Source organism: Salmo salar, chromosome ssa01 (assembly GCF_905237065.1).
Source record: "Salmo salar chromosome ssa01, Ssal_v3.1, whole genome shotgun sequence".
Lineage (NCBI taxonomy): Eukaryota > Metazoa > Chordata > Actinopteri > Salmoniformes > Salmonidae > Salmo > Salmo salar.
In genome coordinates, this window is record NC_059442.1 from 157816951 (window position 1) to 157838954 (window position 22004).

A 22004-nucleotide genomic window follows, 5' to 3' on the forward strand; every position below is an offset into this window, starting at 1 on the left:
TTCAAATCAAATTGTATTTGTCACATGCGCCGACTACAACAGTGAAATGCTTACTTACAAGCCCTTAAACAACAATGCAGTTTTAAGAAAATACCAACAAAAAAATAAAGAGATAAGAATAACAAATAATTCAAGAGCAGCAGTAAGTAAATATAGCGGGGCTACATACAAAGAATGCCGGTACAGAGTCCCGGTGTCGAGGTCATTGAGGTAATATGTACATGTAGGTAGAGTTATTAAAGTGACTATGCATGGATAATATCAGAGAGTAGCAGCAGCGTAGAGGGGTGGGCAGCGGCAATGCAAATAGTCTGGGTAGCCATTTGATTAGCTGTTCAGGAGTCTTATGGCTTGGGGATAGAAGCTGTTTGGAAGCCTCTTGGACCTAGACTAGGCGCTCCAGTATCGCTTGCCGTGCGATAGCAGAGAGAACACTATGACTAGAGTGGCTGGAGTCTTTGACAATTTTTAGGGCCTTCCTCTGACACCGCCTGGTATAGAGGTCCTGGATGGCAGGAAGCTTGGCCCGGTGATGTACTGGGCAAGTACGCACTACCCTCTGTAGTGCCTTGCGGTCGGAGGCCGAGCAGTTGCCATACCAGGCCGTGATGCAACCCGTCAGGATGCTCTCGATGGTGCAGCTGTAAAACCTTTTGAGGATCTGAGGACCCATGCCAAATCTTTTCAGTCTCCTGAGGGAGAATAGGTTTTGTCATGCCATCTTCACAACTGTCTTGTTGTGGTGGGACCATGTTAGTTTGTTGGTGATGTGGACGCCACGGAACTTCAAACTCTCAACTTGCTCCACTGCAGCCCCATCGATGAGAATGGGCTCTGTCCTCCTTTTCCTGTAGTCCACAATCATCTCCTTTGTCTAGATCCCGATGAGGGAGAGGTTGTTGTCCTTGCACCACACGGCCAGGTCTCTGACCTCCTCCCTATAGGTTGTCTCATCGCTGCCGGTGATCAGGCCTACCACTGTTGTGTCATCGGCAAACTTAATGACGGTGTTGGTGTTGTGCCTGGCCGTGCAGTCATGAGTGAACAGGGAGTACAGGAGGGGACTGAGCACACACCTTTGAGGGGCCCCTGTGTTGAAGATCAGTGTGGCGGATGTGTTGTTACCTACCCTTACCACCTGGGGTGGCCCGTCAGGAAGTCCAGGATCCAGTTGCAGAGGGAGGTGTTTAGTCCCAGGGTCCTTAGCTTAGTGATGAGCTTTGAGGGAACTATAGTGTTGAACGCTGAGTTGTAGTCAATGAATAGCATTCTCACATAGGTGCAATAGAGATTACATCATCTGTGGATCTGTTGGGGCGGTATGCAAATTGGAGTGGGTCTAGGGTTTCTGGGATAATGGTGTTCTGAGCCATGGCCAGCCTTTCAAAGCACTTCATGGCTACAGATGTGAGTGCTACGGGTTGGTAGTAATTTAGGCTGGTTACCTTAGTGTTCCTGGGCACAGGGACGATGGTGGTCTGCTTGAAACATGTTGGTATTACAGATTCAGACAGGGAGAGGTTGAACATGTCAGTGAAGACACTTACCAGTTGGTCAGAGCAAGCTCGGAGTACCTGTCCTGGTAATCCGTCTGGCCGTGCGGCCTTGTGAATGTTGACCTGTTTAAAGGTCTTAATCACATCGGCTGCGGAGAGCGTGATCACACAGTCGTCCTGAACAGCTGATGCTCTCATGCGTGTTTCAGTGTTACTTGCCTCGAAGCGAGCATTGAAGTTATTTAGCTTGTCTGGTAGGCTCGCGTCACTCGGCAGCTCTCGGCTGTGCTTCCCTTTGTAGTCTGTAATAGTTTGCAAGCCCTGCCACATCCGACGACCATCGAAGCCGGTGTAGTGCGATTCGATCTTAGTCCTATATTGATGCTTTGCCTGTTTGATGGTTCGTCGGAGGGCATTGCGAGATTTCTTATAAGCTTCCGGGTTAGAGTCCCACTCCTTGAAAGCGGAAGCTCTACCCTTTAGCTCAGTGCGAATGTTGCCTGTAATCCATGGCTTCTGGTTGGGTATGCACGTACAGTCACTGTGGGGACGACGTCATCGATGCACTTATTGATGAAGCCAGTGACTAATGTGGTATACTCCTCAATGCCGTCGGAAGAATCCCTGAACATATTCCAGTCTGTGCTAGCAAAACAGTCCTGTAGTTTAGCATCTGCTTCATGTGATCACTTTTTTATAGACTGAGTCACTGGTGCTTCCTGATTTAATTTTTGCTTGTAAGCAGGAATCAGGAGGATATAATTGTGGTCAGATTTACCAAATGGAGGGCGAGGGAGAGCTTTGCATGCGTCTCTGTGTGTGGAGTAAAGGTGGACTAGAGTTTTTTTTCCCTCTGGTTGCACATTTAACATGCTGATAGAAATTTGGTAAAACTTATTTAAGTTTCCCTGCATTAAAGTCCCCGGCCACTAGGAGCGCCGCCTCTGGATGAGTTTTTTCCTGTTTGCTTATGGCGGTATACAGCTCATTGATTGCGGTTTTAGTGCCTGCATTGGTCTGTGGTGGTACAAAAAATGCAGATGAAAACTCTAGGTAGATAGTGTGGTCTACAGCTTATCATGAGATTCTCTACCTCATATGAGCAAAACCTTGAGACTTCCTTAGATATCGTGCACCAGCTGTTGTTTACAAATATGCATATGCCCCCGCCCTGTGTCTTACCAGAGCCTGCTCTGCTATCCTGTCGATAGAGTTTATAACCTGACAGCTGTGTTATTAATGTTGTCGTTCAGCCACGCCTCGGTGAAACATAAGATATTACAGTTTTTAATATCCCACTGGTAATATATACATGCTTTCAGTTCATCCCATTTATTTTCTATCGATTGAACGTTAGCTAGCAGTAGCGAGGGCAAAGGCAGATTAGCCGCTCGTCGCCTGATCCTCACAAGGCACCCTGATCTCTTCCACGAAATCTCAGTTTCCTTCTCCAGCGAATGACGGGGATGAGGGCCTGTTCGGGTGTTTGGAGTATATCCTTCCCGTCCGACTCATTAAAGAAAAACTCTTCATCCAATTCGAGGTGAGTAATCGCTGTTCTGATGTCCAGAAGCTCTTTTCGGTCATAAGAGATGGTAGCAGCAACATTATGTACAAAACAAGTCACGAACAACACGAAAAAACAAACAAAATAGCATGGTTGGTTAAGAGGCAATAAAACGGCAGCCATCCACTCTGGCGCCATTATTCATACTCTAGAGGAGGTGCACCCACAATAATGTATTTGTACCACATACAGGTGTCCACATACTTTTGTTCATGTGTATATACGGATATATATATATATATACACTACATGATAAAAAGTATGTGGACATCTGCTCATCAAATATCTCATTCCAAAATCAAGAGCATTAATATGGAGTTGGTCCCCCATTTGCTGCTATAACAGCCTCCATTCTTCTGGGAAGGCTTTCCACTAGATGTTGGAACATTGCTGCGGGGACTTGCTTCCATTCAGCCACAAGAACATTAGTGAGGTTGGGCATGGATGTTGGACAATTAGGCATGGCTTGCAGTCGGTGTTCTAATTCATCCCAAAGGTGTTTGATGGAGTTGAGGTCAGGGCTCTGTGCAGGCCAGTCAGGTTCTTCCACACCGATCTCGACAATCCATTTCTGTATGGACCTCACTTTGTGCACAGGGGCATTGTCATGCTGAAACAGGAAAGGGCCTCCTCCAAACTTTTGCCACAAAGTTCAAATCAAATCAAATGTTATTTGTCACATACACATGGTTAGCAGATGTTATTAATGCGAGTGTAACGAAATGCTTGTGCTTCTAGTTCTGACCATGCAGTAATATCTAACAAGTAATCTAACCTAACAATTTGGAAGCAAATAATCATCTAGAATGTCATTGTATGCTGTAGTATTAAGATTTCCCTTCACTAAGGGGCCTAGCCCGAACCATGAAAAACAGCCCCAGACCATTATTCCTCCTCCACTAAACTTAACAGTTTGCACTATGCATTCAGGCAGGTAGCGTTCTCCTGGCATCTGCCAAATCCAGATTTGTCCGTCGGACTGACAGATGGTGAAGCATGATTCATCACTCTAGAGAACGCATTTCCACTGCTCCAGAGTCCAATGACGATGAGCTTTACACCACTCCAGCCGATGCTTGGCATTGCACATGGTTATCTTAGGCTTGTGTGCAGCTGCTTGGCCATGGAAACCCATTTCATGACACTTCCAACGAAAAGTTATTGTGCTGACATTGCTTCCAGTTTGGAACTCGGTAGTGAGTGTTGCAAAATAGGACAGACGATTTTTACGTGCCTCAGCACTCGGTGGTCCCATTTTGTGAGCTTGTGTGGCCTACCACTTCGCAGCTGAGCAGTTGTTGCTCCTAGGCATTTCCACTTCACAATAACAGCACTTACAGTTGACCGGGGCAGCTCTTGCAGGGTAGAAATTTGATGAACTGACTTGATGGTGCAACGTTGAAAGTCACTGAGCTCTACAGTAAGGCCATTCTACTGCCAATGTTTGTCTATGGAGATTGCATGGCTGTGTGCTCGATTTTATACACCTGTCAGCAACGGGTGTGGTTGAAATAGCTGAATCCACTAATTTAAAGGGGTGCCAACATACTTTTATATATATAGTGTATATATATTATTTAAACAGCAGGACACTGTAAAGTCCATTATTCATCTGAAGAGTATGAATTAGGATGCTTGAGAAGATTTGAACTCTAAGCAACCTGCATTGTTTGAAGTAAAAGAGTCCAACATAGCTACTGTTATAGGTCAAGGCTGTGTGCTGGAAAACCTTGGTAGAGCATGGGTGGAGTAAACATTGTGGCGCTCATGTGAATTTACTTTCTTTTTTGGCTTTATACCAATGCCTACTTCTCACTTAAAACATAGCTTTTACACCGGAAGGTGATTATACAACATTTTTACATGCAAAAAAATTGTAAATGTAATTTGCACTCCAGAGCCCGGTTTCCCAAAAGCATCTTAATGTAAATTCATCGTTAGAACCTTCATAGGCGCATCGTTAAATCACAGAGCTGTTTCCCAAAACCCTTGTTACTAAAGTTTCACTTGAAAACACTTGTTATTTACCGACTACCTCAGACCACTTGTAGAACAGCTAACTGCGTTGTTAGATGCTTTTTTGCCCTTCGAGTCCCTTTATACACAGAAGATCTCTGCTAAACCTTCAATCAAGATGTTTATCTGTCCCTCTGTGACCGCTGTTAACTTCAGAACAAAGTTGACTACAATACAAAGACGCCAATGTCTTTGCAATTGTTATAAACAAGCAAAGGGTAAAAATATGCTTCAAATGAAAACTGAGATGACTGCATTAAAAGATAAATACAGTAGGCTACATAGGCCTGAGTGTACAAAACATTAGGAAAACCTGCTCTTTCCATGACATAGGCTGACCAGGTGAATCCAGGTGAAAAATATGATCCCTTGTTGATGTCACCTGTTAACCTGTCTACACTGATTTGAAGTGGATTTAAAGTTGGATTTTTAAGCTTTGAGACAAATGAGACATGGATTGTGTATGTGTGCCATTCAGAGGGTAAATGGGTCAGACAAAAGATTTAAGTGCCTTTGAACGGAGTATGGTAGTAGGTGCCAGGTGCACCAGTTTGAGTGTGTCAAGAATTGCAATGCTGCTGGGTTTTTCACGCTCAACAGTTTCCTGTGTGTATCACAAGTGACCAAACATCCAAAGGACATACAGCTAACAGCAGACCAGTGGTAAAAAAAAGCAGGTCATTGATGAAAGAGGACAAAGGAGGCTGACACAAATTGTGTAGAATTCTGGAGTTAGTCCACTGACAGTCCAGTACAACATTGGTACCCAAAGACCCATAAAAGAATGCACAACTTGTTGTACCTTGACACAAATGGTGTATGACATCTGTCGACATTACAGAGTTGCACTTATTTCAGCTCAAAAATAAAACTGCGAGTGCAGTGGGCTACAGAACTGAAACACTGGACAATGTGAAAAACATTGCCTGGTCTGATGAATCCCGGTTCCTGCTGTTACATGCTGATGGAAGGACTAGGGTATGGAGAAAACCACGAGTACATGCATCCATCATGTTGTGATGGAAGGACTAGGGTATGGAGAAAACCACGAGTACATGCATCCATCATGCCGTGTGTCAATATTGCAGGCTGGTGGTGTGTTTTCATGACACACATTGGGCCCCTTGATAAAAGTGGAGCAACGTTTGAATGCCACAGAATATCTGAACATCATTGTCAATCAGGTGCATCCCTTCATGGCAAGAGTGTATCCATCTGCAAATTGATTTTTGCAGCAGGATAATGCCCCATGCCACAAGGTTAGGATTGTCCTGGAATGGTTCCACAAACATGACTGTCACGGTTGTCGTAGGAAGGAGAAGCGGACCAAAGTGCAGCGTGTGTGTCGTTCCACATTTTATTTACACTGTGAAACTATGCAATACATAAATAAACTGAATGACAAAAACAACAAACCGTGACGCAGAGGTGAAACATACACTGACTCAAAGATAATCTCCCACAAACCCAGGTGGAAAAGAACGTACTTAAGTATGATCTCCAATTGGACCAGCTGCCTCTAATTGGAGATCATCCCAAACAAAACCCAACATAGAAATACAAAACTTGAACCTGACAACATAGAAAAACTAAACTAGAAAACCCCCGTCACACCCTAACCTACTTTACCATAGAAATTTACAGCTTTCTAAGGTCAGGACGTGACAGTACCCCCCCCAAAGGTGCGGACTCCGTACGTACCAAAACAACAAAAGAACCAAAAACAAAAAGAGGCTTAGGGAGGGTGACAAATGTCTATGGTGGCTCTGGTGCAGTAAGCAGAACCTTTTCATCCCGCGGATCCTCCAACAGAGGAGGCGGCTCCGGTTCGGGGTGTAACCCCCGCTCCGCCCACTGATCCCTCTGCTTTTGTGCCACCGGACCGTGGATCGTCGAAGGAACCGGACCGTAGATCGTCGCCGGAGGTTCCGGACCGCAGGCCGTCTCAGGAGGTTCCGGACCGCAGGCCGTCTCAGGAGGTTCCGGACCGCAGGCCATCTCAGGAGGTTCCGGACGGGGAACTGTCGCCGGAAGCTCCGGACGGGGAACTGTCGCTGGAAGCTCCGGACGGGGAACTGTCGCTGGAAGCTCTGGACTGGGAATGCACACTGGGGGCCTGATGCGTGGGGCTGTCACAGGTGGCGCCAGACTGGTAACATGCACTTCAGGGCAAGTGCGGGGAGCAGGAACAGGACACACCGGACTGGGAATGGGCACTGGAGGCCTGATGCGTTGGGCTGGCACAGGTGGCGCCAGACTGGTAACACGCAACTCAGGGCAAGTGCGAGGAGCAGGCACAGGGCGTACCAGGCTGAATTGACTCACTGGAGGCCGGGTACGTGGGCCAGGCACAGGATATACTGGGCCGTGGAGGCGCACTGGAGATCTCGAGTGTAGAGCTGGCACAACCCGTCCTGGCTGCTCAACCTAGCTCGACAAATGCGGGGCGCAGGCACAGATCGCACCGGGCTGTGAACGCGCACTGGCGACACAGTGCGCATCACCGCATTACACAGTGCTTGCTTCGTCACTCACTCCCCACGGTAAGCACGGGGAGTTGGCTCAGGTCTCCAACCTGACTCTGCCAATCTCCCCGTGTGCCCCCCCCCAAAAAAAATGTTTTGGGGCTGCCTCTCGCACTTGCCTCGTGGTTGGTATAGTGCCTCGTAATATCGCCGCTCCGCTTCCGCCTCCTCAATGTCTTCTTTAGGACGGCGATACTCCCCAGCCTGCCTCCAGGGTCCTTTCCCGTCCAATATCACTTCCCAAGTCCACTGGGCCATTCCACGCTGCTTGGTCCTTTGGTGGTGGGAGATTCTGTCACGGTTGTCGAAAGGAGGAGCGGACCAAAGTGCAGCGTGTGTGTCGTTCCACATTTTATTTACACTGTGAAACTATGCAATACATAAATAAACTGAATTGACAAAAACAACAAACCGTGACGCAGAGGTGAAACATACACTGACTCAAAGATAATCTCCCACAAACCCAGGTGGGAAAAAACCCTACTTAAGTATGATCTCCAATTAGAGACAATGAGGACCAGCTGCCTCTAACTGGAGATTTACATTTACATTTAAGTCATTTAGCAGACGCTCTTATCCAGAGCGACTTACAAATTGGTGGATTCACCTTATGATATCCAGTGGAACAACCACTTTACAAGGATTACTTTATCCTATCCTAGGTATTCCTTAAAGAGGTGGGGTTTCAGGTGTCTCCCCGCATTCGCCCTGAGGTGCGTGTTACTAACTGTCACGTCCTGACCTTAGATCATCCCAAACAAAACCCAACATAGAAATACAAAACTAGAACCTGACAACATAGAAAAACTAAACTAGAAAACCCCCCTGTCACGCCCTGACCTACTCTACCATAGAAAATAACAGCTTTCTAAGGTCAGGATGTGACAATGTCTATGCTTACTGAAGTGGCCTGCCCAGTCACCAGATCTGAATCAAATTGAGCATCTGTGGGATGAGATTGAATGAAATATTCAGAGTAGAGATCCACTACCAGCCAACTTGACACAACTGTGGGAAGCATTGGAGTCAACATGGGCCATTATCCCCGTGTAACGCTTTCGACACCTTGTAGAGTCCATGCCCAGAGGTATTGAGGCTATTCTGAGTGAAAAAAGGGGTGCAACTCAATATTAGGAAGGTGTTCCTAATGTTTTGTACACTGTGTATTTCAATCATATTTAAATATATGTCATGTTCAATCAACTGAGTTCTATTTAGCTAATTGTAGGCTACCGTCTGTAATTTTTGCCTCAATTTCATGATGTGTAGGCCTAACAACATGTGGTCAATGATGTGCCAAATATTCGATTTAGTGCATAGCCTAAGCATTAGAATAAGCCTCCTCAATATTTGCAGCCATAGGTGATATTTTCTTTCTAGGAGCTGACCCATGGTCAGTATCTAATGTTAACGTAAGATATGAATGGAGAACGCTGATCCGAGAGCAGCGCTGCCTTTCTTTCGATCCTATCAGTATCGACACATGCTCTAACAACGCACTTATTGAAAGTTCTCCCTACGTGGTGTTTTGGGAAACGCATGAGTTCTTTGGCCGTTATAGAAACGATACATTGTTAAAACACTCGTAAGCTGAAGTTCCATCACTATCGGGAAAACGGGCCACGGCTATTTATGCAAAACATGCGGATTCTCCCTTTAAAGAGGGGTGGGGGGTGAATATCAACAGCTGCTTTACATTAAGAACATACCAGTTCCTGTAAGTGACTCTTAAAGTACTGAATATGTCGGCTGAGTGAATATTAGGAAAGAAAACAAAAATTCAGGGCGAGTCCCCACAGACTCCCCTCCAGTTTTTTACTTTTACTTTACTAAGGGGACCTATGTCGACATCTTTTGGGCATCTTTTTCTTTGTTTGGTGCAGTCCGGACTGGCCTCGACTTCAACGTCCAAGACGGGACTCCCAAAAAACAAGTGACTTCATCAGGGGGGAAAGTAGAATTAATTTCTTCCCGGTACGGGACCTCCTATATGTGCACGCACTTCCGTGTGCAACAACATTTTTTATGTGGTAATCATAGAATTTAATTAATTAATTAATTCAATGGGATCTCTGTGGGCCTAGTCATTTATCTTTTAAAATGCATTACCAGTCATGATGTTTTCATCTGATTGTCAGACAATCACGTCAAAGGGCTCCATTACTAAGCTACCTGCACACGTTCATCCACTCACAACATATTACCAGCCTTCAAACAGTGGTGAAAAGGAAAGAGACTGTTACTCAAAACACCACAAAGTGTCATGACATTTGGCGATTGGCATTAAGCCAGAATTTGTGTCCACTGCTATCAGCACACGTCTCGGTCTTGGCCACTCATTCTGCCTTGGCAAAATTCGATCTATTTGTTGAAGCCTATCGCATTTTCTAGTGTAGGCTATACCACCCGTTTTCAAGTCCATTTGATCATTTTTCATGCCTCTGACATGCAGTAATGATAAAAGTGGTGTAATAGCCTACAGTTTTGACATTTTGTTTTAGTTATTGTGTTAGGCTCATGTTTTAACAGTAAGGTGTACAGCCTTACTTTCACCTCTGCTTTAATGTTCCTAACCTGCTGGTATGTTCTCCTAACCTGTTATGAAAAAGTTGTAGCTGTATCGAAGGGGAAAGTTTTTAGGGAATCTCATCCATGGACGTTGATTTTTGTTCTGGTCCGGACCAAATCTGAACCAAACATAGATGTCTATGTTTGTTTCTGATTTGGTGCGATCTGGACTGGCCTTGATTTGTCCCAAACAATGTTTGGTACAGATTTGGTCTAGTCCGTACTGGACCAAATCTGAACCAAGCATAGACATCTATGTTTCCCAAGTTTGGACAGCACCGTACAGTAGAGTAGTGGTTCTCAAACCTATCCATGTGGACCCCAGGTTGTTCCATGTAATTGATCTATTCCAGAGCTAGCACACATGATTCAACTTGTTTACTAATCCTCAAGCTCTTGAATAGTTAGTTCAGAGCTAAAGCAAAAATCTATTTTCCACATACGGAAAATACATATTTTAAACTTCCTGAAAATACTTATTTTCACCTTTCATTCAGAACCTAAAATGAACCTAACTTAAATGTCTGGAAAATGTGTATTTTAATACATAATTTTGCTTACTAAGTTCAGATCTTTGGGAATACACTGAAAAGTAACTTGACACTTGGTCAGTCAGTGCAAATTTGGATTAAAATGGCATGAAGAAAATTGCATTGCCAGAGGAGGGTGTACTGAATTAATGCATCATAATGTAACGGCTGGAATTTTTTGTGGTTGTTCGAATAGCGACATGTCTGTTGATCTAGCTAATTAGCTATACTCACTGTAATGCTCAGCCGATGCGCTACTTGCAAGTGCATTGGCCAGGTTTTTTAGCAAGACAATTTGTTTTATCAGCTACAGTTTGTGTTGTTAGAGGCTGGTCTTGGTTGAGGAAATGTAGGGTAGCTAGCAGGGTTTGTGCTGAAAATGACATCTGGCTGCACACGTAGCTATCTAGCCAGTTTGACTGTAGCATGCTGGAGTAGATAGATGTATTATAAGTTAGCAGCGTGGCAGTTTCCCAAAGTTTGGTGTTGACTATGAACTTTACTTAGCTAGCTAGCTTGCTATGCTGTATGGAAGAATGTAGCTAGCTAGCATATATTGTCAACATTGAGTTGTGGATGGTGCACAATCTATACAGCTATGGAACAGTCTTGTTGGCTTGTAGCTACTGGCTAGTTGGCTAGCTATCTGGCTATAATAGCAGCCAAGGATGTTCGCTAGCTTATTTGTTGGTGCTCTGATTTAGTTTACACAGATGACTTCAACCATATGAAAAACCATCCATAGCAAAATATACCTAGCTAGCTAGCTTCTTTTGCTTGTAGCTTTCTTCTCATCTACTGGTGTTAGCTAGCTAGCTACAGCTGCTAGCCTGCAAGCTGCTTCTGTTGCACAGCAACCAAGTTGTTGGTCCTGGTTTTAGAACTCTGGGATTCGGCTGAAAATACATTTGCATTGTTATAAATGCTACAAAAGGCAGCACATCGTTGGTTTTTAATTGACTGAAATGTGCACATGGGAGCGATAAATTAAACATTTTAGAAAAACTGTTGCACCTACTGTAGAAACGTATTCGGTTCAAATGGATCCAAGTCTAATTGTCCCCTTATGGACGCTGTAGTGTCTAGAATTTGAGCAAGGTTTGGGCAAAACAATTGTCTGATAACCTTAATGCTAACAACGCTGTTTAAAATATGTTATAGTGGTTCTCAAAAACGGCCAGACGCATCATGACGAGAGGCGGAGAGTGTGTTGTGTACCTACAATCAAGTTGATTCATTTTCATCAACGTTGGTGTCATATTGGCTTAGATATAATAGTAGGGAGATTTGAATTTAACATTGAGCTTCAATCAATCCTTACTAATAATACATGGGACTATTATAAACTGAGTAGTTCGAGCCCTGAATGCGGAATGGCTGACAGCTGTGGTATATCAGAACTTATACCCCCCCGGGCCTTATTGCTTAAATATAGCGCTTTTCAATGACTGAAAGTCACATTTTGGTTCTGGTCAAGATTCTACCAGCCGTGTTTAGCACTAACTGAAGTTTATTTAGTCCCTTATCCGGGTAGCCAGAGAGTAGAGCATTACAGTAGTCTAATCTAAAAGTGACATAAGCATTGATTAGCTTTTCTGCATCAATTTTGGACAAAAAGTTTCAGATTTTTGCAATGTTACGAAGATTGAAAAAAGCTGTGCTTGAAATATTCTTGATATGTTCAGCAAAAGAGAAATCGGGGTCCAGAGTAACGGCAAGTTTTTTTTGAGACGACTGTAAAAGCATCAAGATGAATTGTCAGATCCAACAGAATATCTCTTTGTTTCTTGGGACCTAGAACTAGCATCTCTGTTCTGTCCGATCTTTAAAATAAAATGTTTGTCTAAAACACAGGCCTCCAGGGTAGGCAATTTTGGGGCTTCACTGTGTTTCATCGAGATGTACAGCTGTGGGTCGTCCGCATAGCAATGAAAGATAACATTGTGTTTCCGAATGACATCACCAAGAGGTAAAATATGTAGTGAAAACAATAGTTGTCCTAAATTGAAACCTTGAGGAACACCGAAACATACAATTGATTTGTCAGAGGACAAACCACACACACACACACACGGCCAGATCAGCCAGGTAACCCGTGATACAAGTCAGTATTTGAGTATTCCAAAGGTTGCCAGTTTGAATCCAGCAATAGAAAGTATTTTTTTTAACATGTATTTTTATTTTAAGCCTATTTGGACTGAATGCCTAACCTTAAGATTCCTGAGTTAATACCTAACCTTAAGATTCCTGAGTTAATACCTAACCTTAAGATTCCTGAGTTAATACCTAACCTTAAGATTCCTGAGTTAATACCTGACCTTAAGATTCCCGAGTTAATACCTGACCTTAAGATTCCTGAGTTAATACCTAACCTTAAGATTCCTGAGTTAATACCTAACCTTAAGATTCCTGAGTTAATACCTAACCTTAAGATTCCTGAGTTAATACCTAACCTTAAGATTCCTGAGTTAATACCTAACCTTAAGATTCCTGAGTTAATACCTATATATTGACAAGAAGCTCACGTGGTGAATGATGAGTGGCTCATTTAATCATGTTCTTGATACCATGTCTTGTTTTTAGGTATTGTGACTGATGTCACGTCTATGCTAACATAGCTAAAGTTCACTAGTTAGCTAACCAACAACTGTGACGATGTATTTGAGAGACAACAAGTGCTCATTGTGCAACTTTATATATGTTTTCAATAAACATTGGAGACAAAATATGGTTGTCAACAATCTAAGCCAACCCTGTTTTGCCCCATAGTTGCACACGCGTTGGTTTTGTTTCTAAACAACCAACCCATCTATGGGACTCAAACCATTTCAGCCCCACAGCGCTGTCCACCAATGCATACACGTAGGCACATGCCGAACTGCCCTAACACACGCACACACACACGCACCAACATATACTGTAGACAAACAGATTCTCAGTTTGTTACTTATTCCAATGAACACCAAGATGGCATTTTTTTACTTATCTAAATAAAGGATTTTGAGAGAGTGAACGAGTGCACACTTCGGGGAAGGAAGGAAGTATGCAGAATGGTAAACCCAGAAGAAAGGCTTCACCGTAGCCTTTACATAAGAATTTGTTCTTAACTGACTTGCCTAGTTAAATAAAGGTTAAATAAATAAAAAAGTTAATAAATAAAGATCCCAGCCGGTACTAGAAATGGCTGACTAAGAAGAATCTGATTTCAATAAAAATTTCACTCAATCAAATGTATTTATAAAGCCCTTTTTACATTAGCAGATGTCACAAAGTTCTCAAAGATGCTGCATGGTCATTCTGATGTCTGCATTGGTCATGCAGAATTTAAGGTGACAATGCCTCTGCAGAAGTCTGGGCATTCATACTTCTTGCGCTTCGCAAGTAGTGCAGCGCTGTTGAGCAGAGCTGTTGTGAAGGAAGTTGTCAAAGAAGTGAGTTTGTGTTAACACAGGACCTCCCGCCCCCACCTACCGTCAACCAATCACGTCAATGCGGAGGTATATGGAGCCCTCCGCATTGTTAAAACTTTCGGGAGGCGCACGGCAAGAGCAGCCTCTGCGTGCCTCTGGAGGCACCGCAATTGCATCACACCCTCAAGCGTAAATTGGCTTTTATACAGAAACCTCAAAGAGCACGCAATGCAGATGTAGAAGCACGGTGGCTAGGAAAAACTCTAGAAAGGCAGGAACCTAGGAAGAAACCAGGCTCTGAGGGGTGGCCAGTCCTCTTCTGGCTGTGCCGGTGGAGATTATAAGAGTACATGGCCACTAAGGCTAGATCGTTTGCGTTGGTTATCAACGGCACAGCGCAAACAGAAAGGACATCTGAGGAAATAGGCATCATTCTGAGTGCAGCTACCCCCCCCCCACCCCCCCTATGAAACATTCCGGGAGAAGGGAAGAAGCCTACGGATGGGGAATGGAATGTACCATGGTGGCTAGCATCCTGGGGTCCTTGTAAGGTAGAAGCCCATTAAGGAGAGCATCAATATTTCATTGCTCAGAAACATAATTGTAGAAGTTTCCAGCAGCAGGCCCGAGCTGGGCCCTGCCATTAGGGGCAAGATACAGGACACCCAAGCATTTCTTTCCCTCTCTCTCTTCTTCCTCTCCTCTCTCTCTCTCTCCTGAGGAGTGATCACTGGAGAGGGCTTTCTCAGGCCATCAGCGGTTACCGCTACTTCTACATTAAACAAATGATTAACCATTTGGTATCCGAGGAAGGAGCATATCTGCTCTGCTTCACATTGTTAAATGATCCCGGAGTCCTGTTGTTAGTCTCAATAGTGGGAGGGCCTCTACTGTGTGTGTGTGTGTGTGTTTCTGAGACATCAGTGAATAATGAGTGAATCTATTAAATTCCTGTATCTCTGCCTTTGGTTGGAAGTCATCGCTCATCTGATTACCTCACTGACTCATTGACTGGGCAGCTAACAGAGACTGCCCAGCCAGGTGGTACTGAACCCAACACATTAAGTAAACACATCTCAGATCGTGTCAAGTTGTGACAATTAAAAGGAAGCGGTATGCTGTAGCTCAGCCAAAGATGGCCTAAGTCTCAAACGTTCAAATCGTCCTACTTTTAGAGTTTCATTCCACTAAACAACCGAGGTGGGAAATACACATTGAGACTTGCATAGTAATGCCCACTATTCTCCTGCAGTTCTCCACCCTCACCCAGTGAGTGTTCTTGAAATGAGAGGTACTCCCCCCTCTCAATACTTTATGCCCTTTACCAGGCGAAATTTGAAGTCCTTCGAAAACCCAATCAAGCCGGATGACAGTCTGCCAACACAATGCAAACAACACCCCGGGACCATTCTCAGTGAGCTCCAGCCCATTGCCAAGTAATTTCACTGGTGTCATGACTTTTGGAGCCCGCCAAACTTGGCCAAAGCCCACCCGAGCCCGCTTGAATTCACGCCGCATCAGGAGGTTCCGACCTGCCTAAGCCAAATAAAATTGTATTTCTTTCCTCCAGCTCTTTCCTTTGAGTGAAAATTCAGCTATCACCTTCTACTGTGTTATTTAACACCTCCAACAAACTAGGCTTTCCCAAAGTCATGCTGAGATAGGCTAGTGTTGATTGCAAATGACACACAATGTGATAAGTTACGCCTTTCTCAGATGTTCACTGGATTCTAGTGGGTGGGGGTGTGTGGGGGGGTACTACCCACCCCTGAAATATGATTGGCCACCCTTGGTTGATGAAAGCAGCGCAGAGGTGTAAGATGGCCAGGTAACTACTGTTTGATTTGACAGGAAACTAAACTAGGGTTTTTAATTACGGTGCTAAGATAGTGTGTAGCAGCTAGTTGCTGTATGGCATGTGTTTGTCCTAGAATTGTATGCATGTCCCTTATCGACTGACGTGAATGAAGCTACAGTACACCGAGGTGATCATGGATGCAGTCATTTTGGCTTGTTTTTGTCACTCTCTAAATAGCATTGTTTTTGCCGCTCTCTAAATAGCGTTGTTGCCGCTCTCTAAATAGCATTGTTTTTGCCGCTCTCTAAATAGCATTGTTTTTGCCGCTCTCTAAATAGCATTGTTTTGTCGCTCTCTAAATAGCATTGTTTTTGCCGCTCTCTAAATAGCGTTGTTTTTGCCGCTCTCTAAATAGCGTTGTTTTTGCCGCTCTCTAAATAGCGTTGTTTTTGCCGCTCTCTAAATAGCGTTGTTTTGCCGCTCTCTAAATAGCGTTGTTTTTGCCGCTCTCTAAATAGCGTTGTTTTTGCCGCTCTCTAAATAGCGTTGTTTTTGCCGCTCTCTAAATAGCGTTGTTTTTGCCGCTCTCTAAATTGCATTGTTTTGCCGCTCTCTAAATAGCGTTGTTTTTGCCGCTCTCTAAATTGCGTTGTTTTTGCCGCTCTCTAAATAGCATTTTAGAACTTTATTTAGAAATGCAGTAGGACCTAATTCAGCTTTCTATAAATTCCTTGGGTGGGAAAAACAATTCCTTGGAGGGGGCGTTAGCACTGAACATGATGTATCTAACTTGAATATTTTCATTTTCAAATGGATTAATTTGAATAAATTAGGGCAGATACAAATTAAGAGTTGAAACAGTTATTCAATGCAATTGTGGCAGAGCCTGGGGAGAGGCCACTGCCATGGACCAGAGCTAAGAGGGTCTCAGGGTACAGAGGCTCAGTGAGGCAGAGTAAATGCTTCAAACTTAGGCTCTATTACATAATTTACCAAACACAAATGCTTATAAATAAGGAACTTAAAGTATAACTTTAATAACAAAGGTTATCTTAAACTCAAAGTATTTTTATCCGTAACCTATCTTCTTCTTATTTAAGGCAGACTGTATTTCCGCCACCTACTTACTATACGGGGTATTGAAACAACAAAACAAAAATCAATTTGCGGGAATGGAGGGTGGGACCCGGCAACATACATAAAAATAATAAAAACCATCCCACTCCTTCAGTCACAGTTCAAATCACATCCCTAAACAGGTGCCTGTGAGGACAGAGCATTCATCGACAGGATTCCTTGTAATGCCTCTGCTGTAAAATCCCTGAGTCCCAAAAAACGTTCAGCTGCACTCAGAATGATGCCTATTTCCTCAGATGTCCTTTCTGTTTGCGCTGTGCCGTTGATAACCAACGCAAAAAATGCTACAAAGTCCACCTTCTTAACATGCAACATGTCAGGATCCCTCTGACAAGGAATATTCTCTGGTGCCTCTACTCCTACTACCATTACTTCCTCAACCACACTCCTTTCTTCCACTCTTCTCACCGCCTCCAGATAGGAGACATGCTGGACAGCCCTTATTCTTACCACCTCCGTCTCCTTCACCCTAACAGGACACTTCAGAAATGTGGGTGCATGTTCACCACCACAATTGCGGCATTTGGCTCAGCTGGTATACGATACCCCTCCTGTCTACATACACTTGACACGTTACCAAATATTTTGTATTTATCACACTGCATGGGTTTGGGCATGAAGGCTCTCACAGGGTATCTCATAAAACCTAAATGCATGTGAGAAGGGAGAGACTCTTCATGAAAAAACTATAGAATGGATGGAGTGGGCTTCCTCACTCCACCCATCATGCAGGTCAGTCAGTGTGCACCAACCACTCGATCCAATTCTTCACATATGCTTTGCATTCACTTCTAGTGCCACCCCAGAGATAACACCCTTGATAGGCACCCTGCTTCGAAGATCCACACACGACACATTCCAATCCGATTTCTTGTTGAGGCGCAGAGCAAGCTCCTTCTGTTCCATAGATTCACAACAACAACAATACTCTCATCAACGCCACCTCATGCAATGCATCCACCATTTTTATAGAGACTTCAATCGGATCTCCCAGGTAACATCGATCCAAAAGACCTTACTCTGACCAAAAAATAATCAGAACTAGGCTTGGATTTACTAGATTCCACTACCACTTCACTTCTCTTGTTTCCTTTTGTATTCTCCACTGGAATGCAATCCTTCTCTCTCATCTCCTCTTGACATGCCATCTGATTCAAACGGAACATCCGCTTCTGCCATTTTCCCCCTCCAATCATCTCAGGACACAGCATCATCTGCTGCTGTCTCTTTTTCCCCCAAATGTGAGCAGCTGCAGCCTAGACAACTGTTGGGGCTGATTGACCAGTGTTAGTTTAAGACAACTTTCAAAGCTATTTCTGATACACGTTGCTGATTTCCCATGTCCACCCAGAACTTGTGCTTGGTCCCCCCTAGGCCTCCAAACTAAACAAATCATTGCCCCTGCTCACAGCAGCAACTTCAGACATCAAGTTCAGTGCAATCCAATAAACCAACCACGCCACTTATTCAACTTACCAGAGTGCAGAATCTCTCAGGTGGGTTCCCACAGGTGATGCCTGGCGGGTCCACCTTGACCCGCATGTAGTCCTTCATGGACTGGGCCTTGGGCTGGCATGCATACTGCTCCCACACCGCGCCATCGTCCGTGCTCACCAGGGACTTGCACAGGTCGTACTGGCCCAGTGTCAAGGAGGCGAAGCAGTGCAGGAGGAGCAACACGGCCTGACAGAGCATGGCAGGTCCTGGGAAATCCACGAGTGGGGTCCGACGATGAGTGGGGTCTGGCGGTGAAGGGCAAGGGGGGCAACGGTAGTCAGAGCTTGGGCGAAAAGCATGGAATGCGACTAGGGATCATACGGAGACAGAAAGTAACTTTGGTATCACCATGATGAGTCTGCGCGCTCAACTGAGCGATAGGGGACGGTTCAGTGATGATGGACAACAAATACAAATGCACTAAGATAAATAACTGTAGAGCCGTTCAATTGAAGTGGACACACAAATAATCACGGCTTCTTTAGGAAATTACACTTTATTGTTTTGACGCCTGGTTTGGAAAAGACTGACAAAAAATGGACCAGGGGGAGGCGAAAGTCACCATGAAACTTCACATCTAGTTCAACCATAGTGGTGCCAGTGCTGCGGTGGTGGTGGCGGTAGGGGTCGTTGGGATATCAGCAGAACAAATCCATACTTCAGAGGTCCTTTTCCGCTGGGAGAGACAGGAGCTGTCCGCTACGAGGGATGATGAGGGAAAGGTGACTACGTACTTAGATACATCCATCAGGTCGTGGCACACCGATCCGGCGCCTTGCCTCAGTGATAGTCCTGGGAAAATGAAGGGGAATTATGAAAATATTAGATATTATAGAGCGAAAGAGAGAGAATATTATATACTACAGATATTATTGAGAGAGGGAGGTAGAGAGAGAGAGAGAGAGAGAGAGAGAGAGAGAGACACACTACAGTATACCTATCAGTGAGTAGGTCTAGTTTATCTTGATCATCCCATTTTTCTAATTTTCCGAGATGGGACATTTCGTTTCTTATATTTACTATCTGAATTTCCAAGAAATAGATCAAAACCATGAAGACTGATAAGGATGAGATTTGTAGCAAACAGATGTTTGTATGTAATGCTGTATGTCATCGTGCATGTAACATATTTCAGAGAGAATATTTCGAGAGTTACACAAGAGCTTTTAAGTCATACAGGGTTTGATGCCACGTTTCAAAAGTTGCATGTGTGAGTGTGCTTTGGGGTGAGCTGTATCGGATTGTTCATTATAGAGTGGAAAGTTCGTCCCGTTCCTTTGAAAAATAAGTTTGTATGCGTTATATACATGGGAAAGGGGGGGCGGGCGTAAACTAGCAAAGTGAATGTCACCCCACCACTTATTTCATTCGTTCCATGAAACATGAAGCGTCCTAGCGTCAACTGCATCACCATGCATTAATTTAAACACGTTTATTGCTGACATGGCGCTTAGTAAATTATTACGCACACCTCTGCTGTCCTGGTTGCGCCGCTGCGTAAATACACGTGCCGGTGCCGCCTATGCGTGAGAGTTTGAATTGGCATCCAAATGCTAGAAGACCAGAGGTCACAAAATGCGTTTAATGGGAATGACAATGACCCTCTTCACTGACTGGCTACGATGTGGCCAGAATCCCCAAAATATGTATTCCACGAAAATTAGGTGAAGCTTTGTTCAGTTTATAGTTTTGAAGTGCCAAAAGCGGTTCTCTGGCTCGAAATACCTTATAGGGTGTGTCTGACAGACTGCTGCTTCTGCTCGCTTCAGCAGCCCGAATCGAAAGAAGCAACCGTTCAGGCTGCATTTAATTTGGTCATACATAACATTATTTCTAAACATTTATATAAAGTGACAACTTTGGAATTTATTATAGAGTAGGCCTAACAATATTTAGAGTAGTGAGTGACAATTTAGTCAAATAGTCTCGAAGTGAGCGTTGCGTTTTAGTCTCACTCCGAATAGGTCTCGTAATCTCCTCAGAATTTATTTTAACAGTCAAACATTCTGAAGCGGGTCAGATTTATTAGATAAAACACTTAGCCTACTTACTTCGAAGGTTCATCTGGGAGAGCCACTCCGTGTCCCATTATTATACGAACGCCCCTCTGCCATAAACCCCGCACGGCTCCATTCACTACCGGGCTCCCGTCGTGGTGTAGGCTACTGTACTCCACTCTGGTTATCTGATGCGGTCTCCTTGTTAGTTTTTTCTCGTGCCGGTTACTTTTTTATTACACCACGGATGACCGTGTCCTAGATCTGGAAATGGGAATTGGAGAAAAAAAGCGAAAGCGTGAATTCCAGCTTGAAGGAGTATCAAAAGTATGCAAATATTGACTTTGATGATGGTCTGGTGCTCGAACTTTCCCACTTTACAAGCTCAGCTTTACCTGGGATGTTAAAGCACAGAAAGATGTTCCACGCAGAAAGAAAAAAAGCTTTCTGGAAAATCTCCCCCTTGCGCGCTCTCTCTTCTCTCCTCTTTTCTCTCTCTCTCCTCTCCTCTTCTCTCTCTCTCTCTCTCTCTCTCCTCTTCTTTCTTTCTCTCTCTCTCTCTCTCTCTCTCTCTCTGTTAATGCCTGTGCTAAATCCTTTTTACCATCTCTTTCAATCACTATCCGGGCTTTTATCTGCTAGCCTGAGCCAGGGCGGGTTGCGCAACTTCTTACCCGCTCTCGACGCTCTCTCTCACCGGCCAAGCGGCACCAAACTGAACCGTCCCACCATCTGATCAGCAAGCGCTGCTTAAAGGAACAGCGGAGAAGTGGCGGTATAGCCTACTGTGTCATCCACTGCGTCCGAGCGTTCAGAGAGTTGTATCAGAAATGTTTAGCAGCAGATAAGCCAGAGTTGTTTGCTCACGTTGAAGGAAGTGGTGGATAGAGGGCGGTTTAGATACAGGACATAAACCACCGTTCGGGTTTACAGAGCCATTTTTGTTGGCTATTAAAGCTGTCTGTGCAAAAGAGAAGGCGCGTACCGCTATTACAATCAGCCATACATAGCACGTTGGATCAATTGGATCAATTGCAAAATGCAGCGCTGCCTATACACGTTTTGTAATGTAATACATACCAGAATCTATTACTTTAATTTAACAAATACTACTGTTTAGTTTTTTTTTAGGCCAATGAGAATAATGGCAAGATAATCACAACACATTGAAGCGCCCATGAAGTCTAGGCCTAGTTAAATTGTTTGCATAACAAAATTGTAAGCTATTTCAGAATATATTTAAATAGCTTCATAAACTTAATTGAAATGGATTATATATTGATACGTTATCAAACGATTTGACTCAATCATTAATCATAAATATGAAGCAGCTTTGAGGACAACTTCAGACGGGAATTTGATACTGCTTGGCACTTCCTCCCAGCTGCCCACTGCACTGAGGCTAGGAAATACTGTCACCACCGATAAATCCATGACAATTGCAATAAGCATTTTTCTACATC

The 22004-nt window shown here is 44.1% G+C and overlaps 1 protein-coding gene across 1 annotated transcript in view; it reads right to left on the bottom strand.

The window, feature by feature from the left end:
• ntng2b (netrin g2b) overlaps positions 1 to 21209 on the bottom strand; it is a 121680-nt gene extending 100471 nt beyond the window's left edge. Inside the window, 2 exon segments of the mRNA XM_045693045.1 lie at positions 18524 to 19336; positions 20596 to 21209. Coding sequence (XP_045549001.1) covers positions 18524 to 18742 — 219 coding nt within the window. The 5' untranslated portion in view covers positions 18743 to 19336; positions 20596 to 21209.
• Between the last annotated feature and the right edge of the window lie 795 nt (positions 21210 to 22004).